Here is a 21,826-nt window from a genome sequence, read left to right on the forward strand (position 1 = left end):
TTTTTAACAATCTTAAACATCTGCAACTGCTTTAATCAATGTTATCACTATCATTAATAACATTTCATTTCATTCAGCCTAGCCTGAAAATAATTATTTCATGCTGTGTCTTGACAACTAAGATAAATGAACTCATTTTTTGCTACCTTTGTTCAGATTTTTCTTGAGAAGCAAGAAAATCTGTTTTTAGTGATATTAATGATACTGTTTCATTGGCAAAGACTAAATTCAATAGTATTAGTAGATATTAATAACAGAACATTTGGTTGATAGCATATTTCATTTTTTCAAATTATTTTTTCTGCATAAATGAGTATGTCTGTAGAATGCATATGAACTATTTATTTCAGAGTTTTTATACATGATTATATTGTGAACCAGATGGTGCTGCATTTGAATTTAATCCAGTACATTTTTTTCTAACTTTTATGATCAATAGACATTGGTCAGTTCCTAGCAGATGAACACCCAGTCTATCAGATGAGTTTTAAAATAAACTACATAATATTAACATCTGTCTGTATTAGGATAGACTAGTATAGTCTATGCTAGTCTACCAATGTTGGTCATGCATTGATACTTACATTTAACTTGATTCACTTAGCAGAAAGCTAAATTCCATCTGCTCACATAAAAGAGATAGAAAATTTATTCTTAATTATTTTTTGATTCTCTGGTCATCTGTTTTTTGATGTTTCTACTGAAACAGGTCATATAATAGATTTGCTATGGACCTATTATATTGACCAAAATATAGACAAGGAGAAAATAGGTACTATGTCTTGATTTTCCTCAGTATGATACGTCAGAAAGCTCTACTGTGTGTGCCCACTTGAAGTGCCCTTGGGCAACTCATATTCATTCTAAAGGGGGTTGTGCAGGAAAACTTTTCAAGTGATTGCTTCCTAAGCATATCCAAGCCAGTTTGGTCTAGTGGTTAAGGTGCTGAGCTAGAAACCGGGAGTCTGTGAGTTCTAGTCCCGCCTTAGGCATGAAAGCCGGCTGGGTGACCTTGGGCCAGTCACTCTCCCTCAGCCCAGCTCACTTCACAGGGTTGTTGTTGTGGGGAAAATGGGCGGAAGGAGTATTAGGTATGTTCCCCGCCTTGAGTTATTTATAAAAATAATAAAGGCAGGATAAAAATTAAATAAATAAATATCTGCTGATGACTCAGTCCCATACAGGTTCAAACTTCATACTGCAAGAAAAGGAAATGTTTATCACAAATTGATTGTTACCATAACTTAACATATTTTCGTTGAAAACAAATTCACTGTCATTGTTTGTGGAACATACACTTCCAGAGCATATTATTGTTATTGTTATCACAATCCCAAATCAGTCTATTGTAGGATAAGGCCTTTTTATTGAAGGTATTGGACCATAATTTACCATGCTGAGCCAGGCACAGCATATACACAAAGGAATCCATGAAATTTATATCAGATTGCAATCATCTGCATGAACAAATAAAACCTGTAGTTCAGCAAATGAACTGAAAAATGAACATGAAGAAGCAGAATAAGTAATGTCTCATTTATGGCATCGTTTTTAAGAATGAAATTGCATCTTTTTATAATGAGAATACAATTTTACAATCTGTATTTCTACTATTTTTTCCTGTAATTGGAGTTTGGTATCTCACTTCCTTAGTAAAGGTTATGTTTCTCACCTGAACCACGTAACATGCATGTGTGTGTGCTTGAGAGAGGCAGAGAACCAGAGCTGGCATGATGCAGTGGTTAAGGTGCTGGACTAGGAGCAGGGAGACCCACATTCTAGTCGTACCTTGTGCACAGAAGCTGGCTGGGTGACTTTGGGCCAGTCACTTTCTCACCACGTTAGATTGAGAGAGATGTCAAAAACATCTCTCTACCAGTCTGTGCTGGACCAAGGTGGTAGATTACCACCCATTATTTTCAGTGATGATTCATTCTGTAGTGGATTGATCTGGGATGATGATGAATTGTTGTTGTTGTTGTTGTTGTTGTTATTATTATTATTTAGATACCTAGATGAGCACCGCCCCCTAGAGTCGGACACGACTGGACTTTACGTCAAGGGAAACCTTTACCTTTACCTTAGTTGATTAAAAATCCCCAGAAGGGTCGTGATTTTGGTGTCTTGTACCATATATCTTGCTGGCTACTTTCCAATAATATTACAAAGAAAGTGCACTGTTTCTTTACATATATATATTTCTGGATTCTAAATATCTGCTATTTATTGCAGGCCAAAATACTGTAGCTGTAATGTAATGAAATTTCTTATTTAAAACTTGTTCCAGTATTGCCCTTGCTGATTTAATTTCCTTTATCTTAATAGATCAAAGGGAATGAAAACTCAGCTGAATCCTGGTATATTTGGGTCACAGCAAAATTTCAAAGAAGATAAAGCAAAACCTGTGAAAGATGAATATGAATATGTCTCAGATGATGGAGAATTGAAGATAGATGAATTTCCAATTAGAAGGAAGAAAAACACCACAAAAAGAGATTTGTCATGTAAGACTGTTTCTACTCTTGTGTAAGCAAGTAGCTAAGTATGTTATACAGCAAAGCAAAAAGAACAACAAAAAAGAGTGCTAAGGATAACTTTCTATTCAAAGAAGTGACTAGGGAATTCTGTCTGTGGCCCTCAGAGTTGCCAAAAGAGGGTTGTCTTAAGCAAATGTCAGGGCACTGACTATTGCAGGTGTGGGTATAATTGTTTGGACAGTGTAATTTTTTCCAGCTTTCTATTTGCAGATTGGTTATATATTTTGGTGATTCAGTATATGCACATGAAGACCTTTTAGCCAAGAGTGCATGTGCAGGAATAAATTATTACCAGTGTAGCTGGAAATACATTTTAAAAATAAAATGGATTGCCTACATGCTGGTTTTACATTAGTAAAGCTAAAATCTGTTTTTCAATTTCTTCCTAGTTTTATCAGATAAAAAAGAGACCACACAGCACACTCCAGTTAAGAAGCCAAAAGTGGAATCAGTATTATACAAGGTATTCTGCCAGTTTGTAATTACTCTCATCCCTAATAGGATTTGTGCTGCTTAACCAAAATTATAGGCATCTTGATTGTTTTATACACTGACAAGAATGGTATTTTCTTTCTATAGAAATACACATTCCTTTCCCAGAAGAACTTGACATCTATCTATGTGCTATAGGGACCTCCTTTCTCCTTCGTTCCTTGCAATCTTCTTCAGTTGGTCCTTCAGTCCTCTGGAATGGATTTGGAGGGTACATGCTGAGGGAAGAATCCATTTTACCAAGTGTCCTTTCCAGTGATGAATAATTACAGTAGGACACAACACTGTATTTATCATTTGGTTATACAGAAAGAAACTTCTCCAAATAGGATTGAGAAAGTTTTTTCCCTAAAACCCTGGATATCTATTGCTAGTCAAATGTTAATTATTTTATGCTAGTTGGATGAATAATTTGACTGGTATGGAAATGGAACTAAGTCTGGAATCTAGTGCCCCTCTAGTGGCCTTCAAGTAACATTTTGCTGATTAATAATAATTAATTAATAATTCTACGGGCTGATTGGTAGAATCCAATAGAAATATTCAGACTCTGTCTTTCTAGATTATTAAAAGTAGTGTTTATTTTGCAAAATCATTTTTATAATTGTATCTGTCAAATAACTGCTAAGTGGACATGTATTGGGTTTTAGTACCAATTAGCATAATATCTACTCTATTTAGTTATTTATTTATTTAGCAGATTTATATAGCCACCCATCTCACAGAATGTGACTCTTTGTGGCGTACAACCACAGCGACAGTTAGAACAGTATAACAATCATTAAAACTCTGAAGTACAAATAAAAATTAAAAAAATAGAAAAACCAAGCTTGCGGGAGAATACCAATCAACCCATATAATACGACCACCTCATAGGCTCCCTATGGGATCCATAAGGTTGCTGGAAAAACTACATTTTAAGGGGTTTCTGGAAGGCTAACAGGGATGGGACCAACCTCACCTCAGGGGAATGATGTTCCAGAGGGCAAAGGCCACAGCAGAGAAGGCACGTCTTCTGTGTCCTGCCAGATGAAACTCCTTAGCAGATCGGACCTAGAGCATACCCCTCCTGCCGGACCTGATGGGACAGGTAGATAATAATTGGGAAGAGGCAGTCCCTCAGATAACCTGGTCCCCTGCCATGTAGAGCTTTAAAGGTCAAAAACAGCACCTTGAATTGCACCCAGAAGCAGACTGGCAGACTGGCAGCCAATGCATATCACAGAGCAGAAGTGTGATGTGTGCCATCCTGGGGCACATATAACTGTCCATGCAGCCACACTCTACACCGGCTGCTCTTCAAGGGTAGCCCCATGTAGAGCACGTTACGGTAATCCTCTCTGAAGGTGACCCGGGCATGAGTGACTGTGAGTTATACTCTTTTTCTTTGACTTTTGCAGAGTGATGACTCCTCTGATGAAGATTCTCTTCACATTGACACAGAGGCCAAGCCAGGGCGCAATTCTAAAGCAAAGAAAGAGACTGGAAGTTCAGCAGGCATTCTAGATCTTTTGCAGGCAAGCAAGGAAGTTGGGGGTTTAGAGTACAACAGCAACAGGTAGGCATAAGGGAGGGTTAACCTCTATCTTTAAATAATATGTTTTTATATTATATTATTTATTTATTTTTCATTTGTATAGCCTCCCATCTCACACAAGTGACTGTGGGTAGCTTACAAAGATTAAAACACAGAGAACCCACCACATGTAATCCCTTGGTGCCCAAGAATAAACAAAAAACACATCGATAACAACAGACCCAAATGCCTGGGGAAACAGCCAGGTCTTCAGTGCCTTGTGAAAGTCTAACAGGGTTGGGGTCGAATCTCTGGAGGGATACTGTTCTACAAGGGAGGCACTGTGACTGAGAAGGCATGATTCTGGGGTCCAACAAGATGGCATTGTTTGATATCAAGGATCTGGAGCATGCCCTCTCTACTAAATCTGATGGGGCAAGCATATATGGACATTAGCCATGCTATTCCATAGGAAATACATTTTCCTTTGAGTGAATTTTGATTTTGGTTGTTGCTAGCATTTTTTGTCTCATGCCTGGAGGCAGACAACTGCAGAATGTGTTTGCAGTACAATTAAGAAACTAGAATGCATCCTATTAAAAATGCTGAAAATCTACCACAGCAGTAACAAAAATCCTGTGATATTTTAAATAGTCTAATTAAATGAATATAATAATCACTTAATTCATGTAGCAAAATATATTTTATTCATTTGCTAATTCTCCTAAGCGTTGGTTCTTTGAAAGGGTGCACTAGACAAAGTGGGCTTGAAAAGCCTGGGCAGGGTGGGATCTGTTTTTTTACAGGAGTTGTTGACAGGTGCAACATGCATACCCACGTGTACTCTCAACCACCTTTTCCTGTTCAAATCGAGATCACTGCACAACCTATTGTTTCATGTTTAAATTGCAGACTATGATAGTCCACTTTCCTGGACCATTTGCAGTTCTATATATGAAGTTTGCAAAGAATGTACAGGATACTTGTCCTTGTATTGAAATCAGAATCATTTTAATAGATACAGTATAATTTCTGAAAGCAGCACATCTTCTCTGCCTGCATATAGCTTTTCTATCCAAAAATGACCAAGAATCTTGTATTATGGCAGAAACTTTCCTGAGATACCTCCACTTCACTAGTCCATTTAAGGTTGCTCAAGACAACCTGAATTCTTTAATGAAGAATTAGAATCTGCTCCTTTTGAATTATATTTCACATAACGTATTTTAGTGATTAAAAGAGAATGCTTTGGGTAGATATATAGATTTAACCAATTTTGTATGCATCACATACAACCCCTAAAAGCCTCGGCCCTCAGAACCCAGTCAAAGATTGCCGCCCCATTATAATTACTTAATGTAGTAGTAGGGGAAAGAGCCTTGTGTGGCACAGAGTGGTGGGTGGCAGTATTGTAACCAAAACTCTCCCATGCAACCTGAGTTCGATCCCAGAGGAAGCTGGATTCTCGGGTAGCCGGCTCAGGCCGACTCAACCTTCCATCCTTCTGAGGTCGGTAAAATGAGTACCCAGCTTGCTGGGGAAGGTGACGACTGGGGAAGGCAATGGCAAACCACCCCGCTCTATAGTCTGCCAAGAAAACGTTGCGAAAGCAGCATCCCCCCAAAGGGTCAGATATGACTCGGTGCTTGCACAGGGGACCTTTCACATCACAGAAGTAGGGGAAAATGATTAAATATGCAAGAGTGATTATATGGATTACATTTAATGTAATTTAAGTTGCATTAAAATCCAATATAATCAAATTTGGAAGGATCATCTGATCTTTTGGGGGATCACCCTCAGTATCCCACCCAAAAGGCAAATGCACATCTTCGCTCCCCCATTCTGCAGCCCAAGTTGTGTATCTTTACTCTAGGCTAGGCACTATCCTGGTTCCAGTATTTGTAGCTTAACTATCTGGTTTGTGCAAACATTGGTAATCCATTGAATTGATGATCTCTGATCTGTTGGGAGAATTAATCTGATTAATAATTTTTTTACAGAAGGGACACTTTGCTAAGCTGCGTATTTATCTTACAATTAAGTAGATCATTAAAGATTGCTTCAAACAAAGAATTAGGAATAAATGAAATTCCGGAAGAACTCAAGGTATAAACCATCTCTGTACTTGATTAAGAAGCACTTAAAACTCAGTTTGGAGCTGATCAAGCAAATCTGGACAGATATTATTAAATCTAGGTTTGTGGACAGAATACCCCATTGTTGCAGGAAGAATCCTTTGTATTGCAGAAGTGCCTGGTGGCTGAGTTTTGCTGCACTGTAGTACCTCATGGTGTACTGGAGTAGTCCTATTCTGGAACAATTTAGAAAGCTAACAGAGCAGTTGATCTTGCTGCCCAGTGCTGAACATTGCACTAGATGCAGTTTGTTTGTCTACATGGGTTTATCAGTATTACCTTTCTGGAATAAATGAAATCATAAGCAACTACACCAGTGTTCCTCAACCTTGGCAACTTTCAGATATGTGGACCTCAATCCCAGAATGCTGGCTGGGGAATTCTGGGAGCTGAAGCCCAAACATCTTAAAGTTGCCAAGGTTGAGAAACACTGAACTTCACAAAGAGGCAGGTATTGATACTTGAGCTAGTGAGACACTAGATCTCTCTATAGAAGGCAAGCTATTCTTTGCAAATTGAAATTGTCTTTGGAGAACCTCCAGACAGGTGCAAATTTCTGGACCTGTGTTGCTTTCTGCAACACAGTACGTCAAGGTACAGAGTAATGGTTCATCAACATTTTTTCCCCCAATAAAGTTTCTAATACTTAATTTTTATCACAACTGCGTTGTCTTTCCGAATTATTAGAAGTGGATTCTTGATATAGCAGAAATGGAAAAACCTATGGACTGTATCTGGATAAAAAACTGGAATAGTTTATGCTATTTTCTTTTATGCTTCACTTTTGGAGAAATAGCTATCATTTGTAATGCACTGGAATTTATATTATAGTTTTATTCTCTTCTCAGAGAAATATTTGTGTAATTTTATATAGAACTTAAAAAAATCTACACATGAGGCATAAACTGAACAGTTAAGAATGACAGAATTAATTATAGTTTTGACACATAACAGGTAAAATTATATATGAGTATGTTTTTTACTGCATAAGCTGCATTTTGTATAATGCTCCCCTCTAGATACCTTTTTAAATTTAGGTAGTACTAATTAACAAAATAAAAGTACAACAGAATTATATACAAAAGCATTAAAGAATTAACACAACCTCACACTGATAAACATAACAATAAAAAAGAGAAAGGGGCAGGGGGTGGGTAGGCCTGGAAATTATGTTATAAACAGAACAACTCCAAAAATATTGACCAAATTGCTCTAAAGTCCTCTTCCTTGCCTTTCTTGAAAAAAGATTCATTCAGATGTTGACAGTCAACACATATCGTACATATGTTTTAAAGGAACAAGGAAGTTTCCTGGCGTTTTGGAGTTCTATGATTATATTATTTTCAATGTAATGTCCACCCACATTTTAAAGCTGCCATTCAGCCAGAGAACCAGTTTTAATGATGTGTAGAATTTGGCACCAGCCATTCACTATACATCAAAAAGCTCTCCTTCAGCATTTGCTTTCATTAAAGAAAAATATATACTAATAATCACTAAAACTACAAAAAGGGGATATGATTTTCCAGACTTTAATAATTGTTTCCTGTTTTATATTTCACTTTGAGCAGATCCAGAATTACTAAGCTGCAAATATCCTTAATGAAAAACACATTGGGCACAATCCAACGTCAACATCTCTTTCACAGATCTGATTGATATTAAGGAAGTTGCTCAAGAATGGGGCAACAGAATCTTCAAGCCCAAGGCAAAGTGGCAGGCAGTTACATTAAAAAAAACACCATCCTTCAGGAGCCTCTTCCATTTGACCTCCATTTAAATAGATGAAGTTTACTCAGGAGAGGCTCCCAACGCTTGTGCTTGGATACTCTGTCACTTTAAGAGTTTGTGAAGACCTTGGTTTCCCTCTCCCTCCCCAGCCACTGGTTTTGATCAGATCCCACAATTTATTTGCTAACACTCACCTTGCTTTAGGCAATTCCCCTCTACTTTTCCTATTTGGCAGGCAGCTTTTGATGGTCCATTTGCATTTGATTCAGGGTTCAAGGCTTTAAGAGAGCTCTTGGAGAAAACAAGCCAATGTCTTAAATGCTCACCGAGTTGATAATGGTAAAAAAAAAACCAACTTTGCTAATTTTTGGTATAGCACTACAAAAGGGACAAAGTCCTTAAAACTCCAACTGTACCCTGCAGTGATCCAAACATAACATGCTGAACATCATAGAATGTTTTTCCCGAGTTTAACATATTCCAGAACAGGTTGATGTATTGGCTCTCTTCTCACTAACTTCTCTTCTAAATTCATTTTCTTAATGAGGAGAAGCAAGTGCTCACCCATATCCTCTCCTGCTAAAAAAGAGCTACTGTTGCTCTTTTCATTTCTTCAAGGCTCCTCACAAGAAAATCGACTTCTAAGTAAACACAGTTGCATGCAAGCTGACACAACTTTAGCATGATACAAAATTAAACACCACACCTTTCTGCAAATATGAATGCATGCTCCCTGTTTATGGGCAGCTGTTTATGCATTCAAAACAAATCATGAACATGGCAGGTGCAAAACTCTAGACACCCTTTCAGTCAATACTTTGCAACACCTTCTTCGGTGGAAATAGCAGTTTCACAATGTTTGTGAATGCACAATGATGTTTTTTTCTCATTCTTCCTACGGAAGTCTTCTAGTTCAGAAATATTCTTAGTCTCCTGTATCCATTGCATGTCTGAAATCTCCCCCAAATTTTCAATAATATTCTAGTCTGTGAAGGCCATTCCAAAACTTCTCTTTCTTTCCTGTCAGTACTTCATGTTTGATTTGGAGCTATGGTTTGGTTTGCCTTCTTGCTAAAATAGCCAGCCTGTTCTCAACTTCAATTTCTTCACTGGCTGTGGGACATTAGCTTCTAGGATATATTGATATTTAGTTGAATCAGTTCTTTCTTGTACCCCCAACATTTCCTATGCCAATGCGCTGTCACACAACACCAAACATAATAGGGCCATTTTCATGCTTCACCCTTTTTTTCTCCTCGTGTACCTTGTGCTGTTGTAGCCAAATAGTTCAGTTTTGGTTTCATCAGTCCAAGGAACTTTGTTTTAAAACATTTCAGTCTTACCAAGTGTTCTTTGCATACTTTAGATGATGACTCTTACGATGAAGTCAGAGAAAATGTTTCCTTTTCATATGCAGATCACTGGTATAAGCAATGTTGCAGTGTGGACAGCTATCTAAAATTATACCTGGTCCTCTGCAGTGATCTGTGGATTCTGTGTTGCAGGTTCCAGGCAGTTCTAGAAGAGATTTTTCTTGGTCTTTCAGTTCTTGCTTTGTTTTGTCTTCAAGCACTACATGCAAATTCCATTTCTTTACAGTGTTTCTCATTTGAAATTGCTAACTGGAATTATTTAGATAATGTTTATGCCTCTCCCTGCTTTGTAAGACTGAATTGATGGAGCCCATTGTTGTTGAAAATAAACAAAACAACAATTACAGCCAACCCAAACATGAGAAGTGAGAGGGGAGAAACTATGTGCTTCCCTCTGGAACTGTTTTCTCTTGTCTGTTTGACACTTATTTCAGCCTTTGTAACAACTTTACATCGTAAAAAAAAAAGAGAGAATAGCATTGAATCAGCTGAAAGAGCCATCATAATTCCTAATTTTGCAAAGTGTAATATCAGAACATCCATTCTAGAATTTCATGGCAATCTTTTATATTTAAATATACTGGATGGATCCAATTAAAATATTCAATTGATAGAACTGTTTCTTTCAGCAGAACAACGGGGAAAAATTCTATCTTCTCCTAGAAGAAGGAGATGTTGAAAGTTATTGTAACTTCAGGTGGGAGGTGAAAGTACTCTCATGTTTCAGATGAGCTTCTGAAATCCCCTTTTTCTGGTTTCTGTATATTTCTCTCCACAGTGTCCAATTTGATTCTGTACATTTGCTTATGTGGGATTGACCTGTTTGGCCAAAGAAGGTGGTGGAAAAGAGTGACACATATTACAGTAGATGACATAGATGCAATTTATGGTATTATATATTTATTCTGTAACTCCTGTATGTGTTTTAATTTGAAAGGTTTCTCTTTTCCCTCTTTCTTTTCTTTTAGTCAGCCACCTGCATCTCCCAGCACACAGGAAGCTATCCAAGGAATGTTGTCAATGGCAAATCTCCAGTCTTCAGACTCTTGTCTACAGCCTTCATGGGGCACCAATCAAGCTAAGAATAATTCCATCTCTGCCCCCAATTCCAAAAAATCTGGAAGCAGCAACAGCAAAAATGCAGGCAAACGATTATTGAAAAAGACTGCAAAAAACAACATCGATATTGAAGATTATGATGAGGACCAGGACCACTTAGATGCCTGTTTTAAAGATTCTGATTATGGTATGAAAATCCTACTTAAGTTCTCCCCTGGATAGTCTTTGTTGAAATGTATTTATGCAGTGAAATGTCTGAAGACAGCTGATCTGAAGCTGAAAACAGTAGCACCCTATGTCTTTGTCAAAGATCCTGAGGCAGCGTCCCAAATGTTTGCTGGTGGTCTGTCCTGCACAGCCGATGCAAAGTGAACATTACATATGCCCATTGACTGCATTTGGCAGCTTTCTCTTTGTGACATAGGAGTGGGAGTTCACAGCAAATTTTGCAGCTGAGGTCGTATTTCAAATTTATAAAGTAAGACTAGTGAAGAGTTATGTCTGGATGTGTGTTGAGGCTTATCCTACATGAGTTATTTGAAGGAATCAGCATCAGTTCCAAGACGTAAGTAAGATCCACATTTCAACTCTGAAATGCTGATTAGCAGTTCCCATGCTTGCCTTCTGCCCTAATTTGGTAGCAAAATTGCAGAGACTTAGGTAAGGAACAGGCTAATTCTATATAGCTTGCTCACATGGATAATGTAATAAAGTCTGTTTGACCCAGACTTTGTTAAGTTAGTTGTAGACTGTTACCAAACTGGGTAAACATTCAAAGGATTTTCCCTTGTGTACCTGTGTAAGGATAATTTCTGATGCCTTGGCATGAAACATTCCTTTATGATGATTACAGCAGATTCTAAGAATTAGGCATCTGTAAGTTCAGAGCCGTAACTTTAGCTTAGCTATGCAAAACAAAAAATGTTTTCACTAAGTTTTTGTTCAAGGAAGTTATTGCATCTTCTCATTGTCCTTATCAACCATAAAATCCCAGTCCAGAAATGTGTAGGCAAATCTCTCTGTGTTACTCTTCTTCATCCTGCCAATTAACACTTTGTCTTCCTGTTTCCAGTCTATGCTGTATCATATTCTACAAATTTTAAAAGCAGCCTATGTTTCAGCTTGCAAGTTCAGTTCTTGGGGGAGGGGGAGAAAAAGAGAAACTTGTGTGTTACCTTTTAAAATAAGTGATTGAGTGATTTAAGGTACTGAAGTAGTGCTTCACCAAAGTTAAAGCAACTTGATAATAGTAGAAAGAGAGCCGGTTTGGTGAGTGAGTTCTATGAATTCTATGAGTTCTAGTCTCCCCTTAGATATGAAAGCCAACTGGGTGAATCTGAGACTCTCAGTCTTAGGAAGAAGGTCATGGCAAGTCACTTCTGAAAATATTGACAAGAAAACTGCAGGGACTAGTTCAGGCAATCACCAGGAGTCAAGACTGATTCGAAGGCAGCAAAAAATAAAACTTTGAGGTGTCTATAACAGTAGATGGATATACTATTATTTAGCTTCTAAGAAATACACATATTTTAGGAACATACAAAAAATTCCATTAAAATAGTTGCCTTTGGCGCAACCTCTTAAAACAATGTAATTTCTCTCTGCTTTCAGCATCTGATGTGCTGAATATTAAAAATGCATATTGAAATCCTCTGAAATTAAATGAAAACATGACTCTTCATTGTACAGATTTGACAAAACATAAACACATGATAAAATTACAGTACCTGAAGTCATATCACTCAAGTTAAATTAACTTTAAAACTTCGCAAAAGTGTAATGTAGAGACACGCACTCAACGTGACATCCTGAAAGAAGAGAAGATTGTACTGGGGAGATCAACATTCTTGCTAATTACATATTTATGCTACCACTTAATATGTTTGCTTTGTTGTAAGATGGTTTAGTCCACCAAGCTTCCATTAGCGCTACATCTGGTCGGCACATTTTCAGTCAGTGGCTAAACTGGTGCAGTTACTTCCAGTGTATATACAGTATTGGCCTAGCAGAAGAAATGAAAACAAACCTCCATTTTGGATCGGCTGTTCAGTTAACTTTTATTTACTTCAGACCATAGTGCAGTTTAGCCTATAAACTGGGGATTATTGAAAGGAAAAGTGAAATGTCCCTATAGAAGTGAAAATGGAATGTTAGAGAGCTTTGCTGCAGAAAAAGCATTATTAAAATAACTTCTGTGTAGTTATAGGGTAAGCTTCTCATGTAGCTGGGGTCTATTATAGATATTTTAAATTATAGAGAGAGAGAGAGAGAGGAAAAAGGGGGGTAGTCCTCGCTTAGCGACCACAATTGGAATTGGCAACTCCATTGCTAAGTGCTGCAGACACTATGTGGAAAATCACATGACCATGACAGACTTATGATGTCACTTCCCATTCTGTTTTTAAGTGAGTCATCATGGTGATTAAATGAAACACGTGACTCTGACTTGCAATTTTCCACATTCTCCATTAATTCTACTTGTCACAAGCAGGTTGGGAAGCATGCAAATGGCAATCACATGAACGGGGGTTGCTGTGATGGTTGTAAATGCAAGGACATAAATGTATACTAACCAGCCCTCAAGACTCAGGGCAATTTACAATATAGGATTAAAAACTCTTTTGTCCTTGTAATGGAGAATGGTCCTTTTTGATTGCTTGTTTTTCTTTTTAAGCATATAGTATTATGGCCCAATATTTGTTACTGTTGTGAATATTTAATGTCTTCTAAGATAATTTAACTCTAGTGTTTTTAAAATTCAGTAAAATTATTTTTAAATAGGATTAAGAACATAAATCACATTAGTCTCCATCTCCTTCATACTGACTTTGTTTCATCCCCGGCTATGATTTGAATAGCCTTATTCTGCTGTTTTCCCTAACACAGGAGGCCAGCCAGCTGCAAAATGGAAGAGGCAGGAAAAAACTTCACTATGCCAGTAGCTCTATCTGTGGCTGCTTAAGGTTCAGTAATGTGGAAAGGCCAAAGTCAGTTATGCAGCCAAACGGTTCCTTGGGAATGGATGACATTGGCCTGTTTCCTATAACTATGATAGGGTTGCCTTAATGTTTACTGTCATGCCAGGCTTTCTTCTTCTTCTTCTTCTTATTATTATTATTATTTTCATTTTTAGTTTATCCCTCCCTTGAATCAGATGAAGATAATCCAGTTTTCAAATCCCGATCAAAAAAAAGGAAAAGTTCAGATGATGCACCATACAGCCCCACAGGTAATATTTTTAATATTTTAAATGCAAACTCATACAGGATAAACTCATCATAGACTTCAGTGATGTGTGTACATGGAGTACATTGAAGAATGATTAAATAAATTTTAGAGTGGAAAATATCTTGCTCTGAGTAACTCGTCCTGGCCTGTTGGCACCCAGTCTGTTTTCTTTACTACCTTTTAATATTATAAAAGACAAAGGTAGAAAGAAGAGAACTGCACAGCATTACTATTTTCTGGATTGGATTTTGGGGATCAGAAACATGGTACTCTTGAAGAATTTCTACAAAGTTTTCTAGATCTAACTAAGGTCTTCTCAAATCAATTTTTTTTTGCACTAATAATACAATAGCTCTGCTTTTAAATTTCTTGGAATATTCTGAGAAGTTTTGGGGCCAAATACTCCAAAGTGCTTTGAAACACTGAGGATCAAGATCACACTCAGGACCCAACTAGGCTTTTTTTCTTCCTGGGTGATATGGGGGAGAACTGTGGGGATCAGGGGAAAGTTTGCTTTGATTACAAGAACTTAATAAAGTTTTGCAAAAATCCACTCCATTATTTCTTTATTTCAGGAATCTAATTTAGGATCTGATGTAGAACCTGGGCATCAGAATCCTTGTTGATTTACTGCAGATCATAGAGTCATTTACCAGAGTTTTGCTTAATGAATAGACTTTTTAAAATCTCTCCCTTCCTCTATTTTTTAAACCTCTCTCTGCCTGTCTCATTCTGTAAGTAAATGCTCCTAGGCTGCACAGTACTATAGACCTCGATGAAATGGGGTTGGGTTACTTGTGGTTCAGCACAATTACAGTCAACACAGCCGTTGTGTTAGCATCTTGTGGGAATCAGGCCATCTCATTAAGCCGTAATAGATGGGCATAGCATGTTATGTGATCATAGTAATATGTTTGCTTAATCTTGGTTTAGCAGTTTATGGGAATCCAGCCTATATTTCATCTTTTATATTGCAGAGTTTATATTATTTGTTTCTTTGCAGTGTTTGAAATAGTTAAGGTCCTGTCATTAGCAGTATGTGTGGATTGTATATGTACTCTACCCTGTTACCTGTACTGTTTAATTTTCCTTCTGCATTTAGCAAGAGTTGGTCCATCAGTACCACGGCAGGACAGACCAGTCCGAGAAGGTACAAGAGTTGCTTCTATTGAAACTGGACTGGCAGCAGCTGCTGCCAAATTATCTCAGCAGGTGAGCTTTCCAAATAGGGTCCTACCATCACCATCCCAAAACATTGCTTCAGTTTCCATGTACAAGTTATTAATGTGAACATTCATTAAAGGAGGGTCTGCTTTTGTTATAAAGGATTATTCTATTCTACAATCCTCAGAATTATATGGAAAACCAGCCAGTGTTTAGGATTGCTTCTGTAAAGCATTTTGAGACTTCTTAGAGCTGTGGTTGGAATGCCATGCTAATCTTTCAAACGGAAGGGCATTTTGGAACTGATGTTGACTTCACCTCCTAAAGGATAATGTACATAACCACAGGCAGCCCCTGATCTTCTGCTCCCCTCACCACTCTTGCCTCAGTTGCCATTTGCCCCCTGCTTTCCTTTCCTCTGCAAAGTCCCCCTTACCGACTACTTCCACAATGAGGCATCTCACTGCACACACTTACTGTCCAGCTGCCCACCCTAGAGGTGTCCCCCCGAGCGTGTCTTCAGATCAGTGCAGGTAAATGTGCCAACCACCTCACAATGCGTTGTTCTAATGTACCCATTAGAGGAATACATATAGGGCAGCAAAGTAAGGTAAAGTAAGCTTCAGAATGCTGCAAACCTTAGGTACACATAAGTGATTACTCCCAGTAGCATATGGGGAGAGCAGCAGATGAAGTTTAGATCCACCCACATGAATTTACTGCTTCATTCCACTGAATGGTAGGGTTGGCCATTAAGTACTGTTGAGGAATTGCACAAAGATGCTTTCTTGCTCTGATGAAAAGTCTGAAGGGTTCAGCAGTAGTTTTAGCCAGTCTGCATGGCATGACACAGAATCCAAGCAGAAGCTCCGAAGTTTCAGATAATTTCAGACATGTTTGTTTTGTATTTCCGAGAAAGGAGTGATTACAAAGGTTATCATAGTAAGGAGTAAGGCATAATTTAATAATGCTCTGGTTCAGAACTAGTATGATAACTTTATTGAAATTCAGACTTAACCCCAAATAAAAGATGTGTAAAGAATTTTCCAAATTAAAATCATTTTAAAGAAAAAAATTAATGTTAACAGAGACAGCTATCTTAACAGGGGATTTGCTTGCTGTTAAGCTTTCCAGCTACCGAACATAGACTGCAATCCTGTTAGGGCTTATCTAGTGATAAGGTCTGCTGCACACAGTGGAATGTATTTGGGTAGCACACTAAGGATTGCATAATGGTGGAGTCCTTGGTGCTCAGTGGCACTGAAGATGTTGCCTAGCCTGGCAATGAAACATCTGCAAGAAAAGAACAAGGCTCAGAGAGCACCGAGGACTCCACAGTTCAACCCGAAGCTATGAATATTCGCTTCAGTTGATTGCATAATTGTTGATAAAAACTAGGTTGTGACAGCATAAAAGTAGGACATGGATTCAGGCACAAACTCGGTGAAGGCACTTGTTATGTGTATGGAACAGTTTATGCACAAACCATTTTGTACCCTTAAATATGCCAATCCAAAATGACATTCATATTGCTGAGAGTCAAATTAGAACAGCTTATCCATAGATTTGACTAAATTTACCATTACTTTGATTAATGCTTCACCACAGGAAAAAATGTTTTTTGTTTTTTGGCAATATTAAACTTAGCACTGGCAGTAAGAACTAAATCAAGTTTTTCTTTTAAAAATTTATTTATTAAAACTTTTGTGGAAAAGAAAACAGAATAAATAATAACAAAAAGAAGAAAACAAAATAACAGTAGTGGATAAAAGAATAAAATATCACAGAATAAGCAGGTAGTTTACAATTGTCATGAAATTTGAAATTCGGTATTTCATTAATTGACTATGTAGGACTGAGTATGTTGTATCATTTAAAAATTATCTGGAAGTCTCTATAAAGTAACTATAAAGTATTAATATCACCACAATTTATCATTATTCTGAGGCTAATCGCACATAATTATATAAAAAAACAAAAAAGAAAAATCAGTAAAAACATTATTGGAAAAATGCTTAATTTCAAATTCCTTCCCATTGTACCCCAACTGATAATTACAATCAATATGTTTATAAGCATTGAACTTATTTCTGATTATAACCCTTACATCCCTTGTTTTCTCCATAATATAAGTCTCCAAGTTTGCCTTGGGTGATGTATGATATACAGGGGAGCTGTTCTTGCTTAAATTTGGTCAAGCTTCTGTTCTGCTGAATCAGTTTTTGAAGTTGTATCAATTAGTCTGCATTACTGAATATAGACAATAAAGGTTGTGTACCTTCAAAAACTAATTCTTCGCATTCTGGCTTCAACTTTTTCTGTGATATCATAGCTGTGTGGTTTTGTTTGTTTGGTTTTAGATTGGTTTTTAAAGTGTAGCTGCTGCTTAGCAAGATATTGGATAATATACATAGCTTTATTCTGGTCTATGTATGGAACAGTTCATGTAGAAACCATTTTGCACCCTTAAATATGCCAATCCAAAATGACATTTATATTGCTGAGGGTTAAATTAGAACAGCTAAAAACTGTGTTTCATTTCTTAATGTTTTGTGTGTGTGTGTGTGTGTGTGTGTATTTTTCTCTATCCCAAAGGAATAACTTAAGATTTCTAAAAAGCATAAGAACAGTTCTAACCATTAACACGTTTTCAGCAAGCTGAAGATACTCACAGAGATAACAATACACAGAACTCATGGAAAAACTTATACAACAGGCAAATCTCCCTTTTAGGGGGAGATGGGCGGTGATAGAAATGTGAAAAATAAATAAATAAATAAATATCAGTGGAACATTTCAGGATCAACACCATGAATTGTTCCGGGAAACTGACTGACAAATTATCCAGTGTGGGATTAGAAAGCTCCTAATTTTTTTTAAAAAACCTTCAATTCTGCCTCTTTGTCCGCATTTTTCACAGTGCGCATCAGATCTCTTGCATACATCCTTTGAGTAGGACACTTTCCTTAATGACCATTTATCACTCTTTGGAAGCTAATGGTAGATCCTTGTCCCCCCTCCCCATTTCTGTCTCTCTCCCCATTTGAAAGGAGGAGCAAAAGGGCAAGAAGAAAAAGAGCACCAAAAAGAAATTATCTCCCAGCAATGCCAATAAAGTCCCTCAGGAAAGCAGCTCTCCTGAACCCAAGCTGGAGTGCCATAGCAGCAGCTTGGCAGACCACGAGTACACAGCTGGTGCCAGCACGCTTGGGGTGGCCCAAGTGAACAGAGGCTCCCAGCCCATGGCCCCAGGAGTTTTTCTTACACAACGAAGGGCCTCATCGTCATCGCAGAATAATGCAGCTGCCAAAGGTACTTTCTGTTGTGAGACGGTATAAGATCTGATCAGCCAACCACAGGGTGTCCTTGTGAGGCTTGAATTGTTTTATGTAATCAAGTTGGGAGGAGAGTTCTCTTATGACTTTTAAACATCCTTCAAATGTTGTTATGGAACGTGTCTCTGAAGGGGGAGGTGATGTGGTAGATTTCAATAATGCTGCTGGTTCTCAGGAAGGAGGAAGCACATTCCAAGAGGAAACATAGTCCAGGAGGCGATTGTGGGAAAACCCACAATCAGAATAGCCCCGCCCTAGAAGGGGACAAGTTAAGAGGAAACATAGTCCAGGAGGTTCAGAATAGCCCTGCCCTAGAGCCTCCCAGGTTATTTCACCTTAGGTCAGTTAGAGTAGCTTTAGTCTGGCAAGATTCTGGCTATACGGTGTGAGCAAATAAAGAACTGGAGTTTGGCTGGATTGATTCCTTGTTGTTCTTGGGCTGGGCCCGACAGATGTTCTTATTATTCTTGTATGTGATAATAAGGCAAGGACAAGGCTGCGTACATTTGTTCCTCATCTAAAATCAAGGATAGGCAAACTTTGGATGGTAGTGGAAGAATTTATGTGCATACAGTATTCTCTACTACATTGTGGTGGGGAGACTGAGGAGGACACCAGGCAAAATAAATGGGATTGTGCCATGTACCTGTGCAAGGGCAGGGTTTATATTGGATCTTTTTTTCCCCCCCTGCCACCCCCCCCAGGGAGTTTTGCCTATTTTAGGGTTAACCTCCAATTTCCATGTATTTCCCATCTCAAAATGGAAGGAAATTTCACACTCAATTGCAAGTGTGGCTCTGGGTGCCACGGGAGGCAAGATGTGGCCCAGGCAGTCTCAGGTTCCCCATCCTTGCTTATTTCAACATGTCCTTCAGTATTTTTCTATTTTTATTTTATTTATTTTATTTTAACAAGTACTTGAAAGTACAATTGAGAAAAAAAGAGAAGAAAAGAAATAGAAGAGATTTACAAGCTGCATCAAATGGAATAAGAATTTTCAAAGTAGCATTAGAATAATGCTGCACATAAAGGTCTTCTATCAATGTAGCACTTTAAAAACCATTGTTAATATCAAATCCCTATTCAATAATTAACAGAGGCAAGCAATATAATAATAATCCTCAATCGGAATAAACAATGAACAGGGAATTTCTATCTTTTCCAAGATTGTCTGTCTGTATTATAAAAAAAAAAGGAATATTCATAGTAAATGATATTTATCTTTCATGAGTATTCTCATTGTTTCATATAAATGAAATTGTCATGCTTAAATTCTGCATCCATTTAATGCATCCATTTAATACAGTCTTTGACTTGTTCAGTTTCTGAGTCATGTTTCAATAATAATTTACAATAATCCTTACATAGTGTTCTGAAATTTGTGTTATAAGCTTTTCAAATTCAGTTAGGTTTCTGAATGTTCCACCTTGTTTTTGTACTTCATTTTGAACTCTACTACTTATTTGAAGATACTGAAACCAAAGAGGCATTTTTGACCTTTTCAAGGGAGAATCTCGAAAGATTTCACCTTTCTTTTGTTAGGGGTTAAATCTATAAAATTGATACAATTAAAATAAATAATTGATTAAAAGTTCATCCATCAATTCTTATTGTATTTTTAAAGTAAATTCCCCAGTACTTGATCAGGTTAACAGTGATGTTAAGACCCTGGTGTTTGCTCTAAATATTGCTTTTCCAATTCAGATAAATTCCAAGTAATAATTTGAATCATATTAATCTGATATCCCAATATGCCCTTCACATTTGTCTGAAAATTAGTACCTATCTTCAGATAATTTGAGGCTTACCTTCCTAAGAGCATGTCCGCATGCCATGCTGAGTGCAACATTCATGTTGATGAACATGAGGGCATCTCTCTTACAGACCTAGTGGTGAGAGGAAATAAAGGAAGAGGTAGTGCCAGAGAAACCTACAAAGAGAGCCAAGATCATTATACCCTTTACACAGTTTAGTCCTCAGAAATCCATTAAACATACTTGAAGAGAACTTTAGCTGTCTATATTTTGTAACTTCTTTCTAATTGCTTTCATGAAGATCTTTCAATCTTACTTACAACTGGCAAATCAAATCTCCTTTAAACTTTTTTCCCCAATAGAATTGGGTAAAATATGGGTATAGAAGAAATATGAGGACCTCTTAAGGTAAACCAAAACTACATAAACTTTGAATATAGCTTTCACAACATTTAGCTGCTGACCAACAATTATCATACATACAGTATTTGGTAAGTCTCAGTTCCTTGTAGTAATCCCAGTAAAGAAATATATCCAAAAAGACATACAGGTAGTGTAAACTAGGAGCATCTGGTCCTTTGGCATCATAAGGATATTTCAGTTGACAAAAGGTGAACAGATGGCTTCCACAGACTCAGTTTTGTTTTTCTTCTCTGGCACTGTAAATATTCCAGACATTTGTTCATATATGTTTGGAAAGGGTGAACAGCTGTGGAACACTTCTGAAGAACCAGATGTAACAGCTGGATTTTACATGTTTCAGAACTGGGGCTTCTGTTACTATTTGATTCTTTATCCTGGCAGTCTTCGGAAGAGTCCTGGGTACAACCTGATACTATCTCAGTACCTGAGAAGGCATAGTTTGAAGCCAACTCCCACCTTTGCTCTTAACGACTCACTGCTGTCTCACGTATAGTATATCCTGAATTGACCATCCGGTGTACTGACACAAATGGGATATTTATTTTATTATGAGAGAGGCATGAATGGACAAAACCATATATAATGGACTAAATTATCCCAGAAGCACTTTTGAAATGTGTTCCAAGATAAATCAGATTGTGACCTTGCTTAACTCAAGAAGTAGCAAGGAAGAGGAGAGGCAGGAGATATCATGAAGAAAATAACTTTTTAAAAAAATGCTCAAATGAATTGAAAATGACATTTACTACTTGTCACAAAATCTAAGCAATAATCTGAATCAGTATTCGTTTCATTCCTCTATAAAACTCATTTAGGATAAAACTGAATAACTAAGCAGCTTTTTCTCAACACATGGATAACACATGTTATCTACCCTCCACCTTAGTGTAGAAGATGATACGATGACAGTTCCATCTGTGGTGCTTTCTGATGGATCATTTGTAGATGCAAAAAATTACTTAGAGCTGTAGTAACTTAGTGATGAATGTGCTTCTTAATCCAAGGCATAGAGTCATGCAGTAATCAAGAGTACTTGGGAATTATCTGATTGAAATACCCCTTCAATTTTGAATTGA

The 21,826-nt window shown here is 37.4% G+C and overlaps 1 protein-coding gene across 1 annotated transcript in view; it reads left to right on the top strand.

The window, feature by feature from the left end:
• The window catches only part of PHF2 (PHD finger protein 2), a 157,656-nt gene that overhangs the window by 131,746 nt on the left and 4,084 nt on the right, over positions 1-21,826 (top strand). The window contains exons 15-21 of the mRNA XM_063291807.1: positions 2,326-2,504; positions 2,927-3,000; positions 4,430-4,587; positions 10,756-11,033; positions 13,980-14,075; positions 15,177-15,286; positions 18,289-18,550. Coding sequence (XP_063147877.1) covers positions 2,326-2,504; positions 2,927-3,000; positions 4,430-4,587; positions 10,756-11,033; positions 13,980-14,075; positions 15,177-15,286; positions 18,289-18,550 — 1,157 coding nt within the window. The remainder of the gene's footprint in view (positions 1-2,325; positions 2,505-2,926; positions 3,001-4,429; positions 4,588-10,755; positions 11,034-13,979; positions 14,076-15,176; positions 15,287-18,288; positions 18,551-21,826) is intronic.

The sequence above is a fragment of the Candoia aspera genome, chromosome 2 (genome assembly GCF_035149785.1).
Source record: "Candoia aspera isolate rCanAsp1 chromosome 2, rCanAsp1.hap2, whole genome shotgun sequence".
NCBI classification, from domain to species: domain Eukaryota; kingdom Metazoa; phylum Chordata; class Lepidosauria; order Squamata; family Boidae; genus Candoia; species Candoia aspera.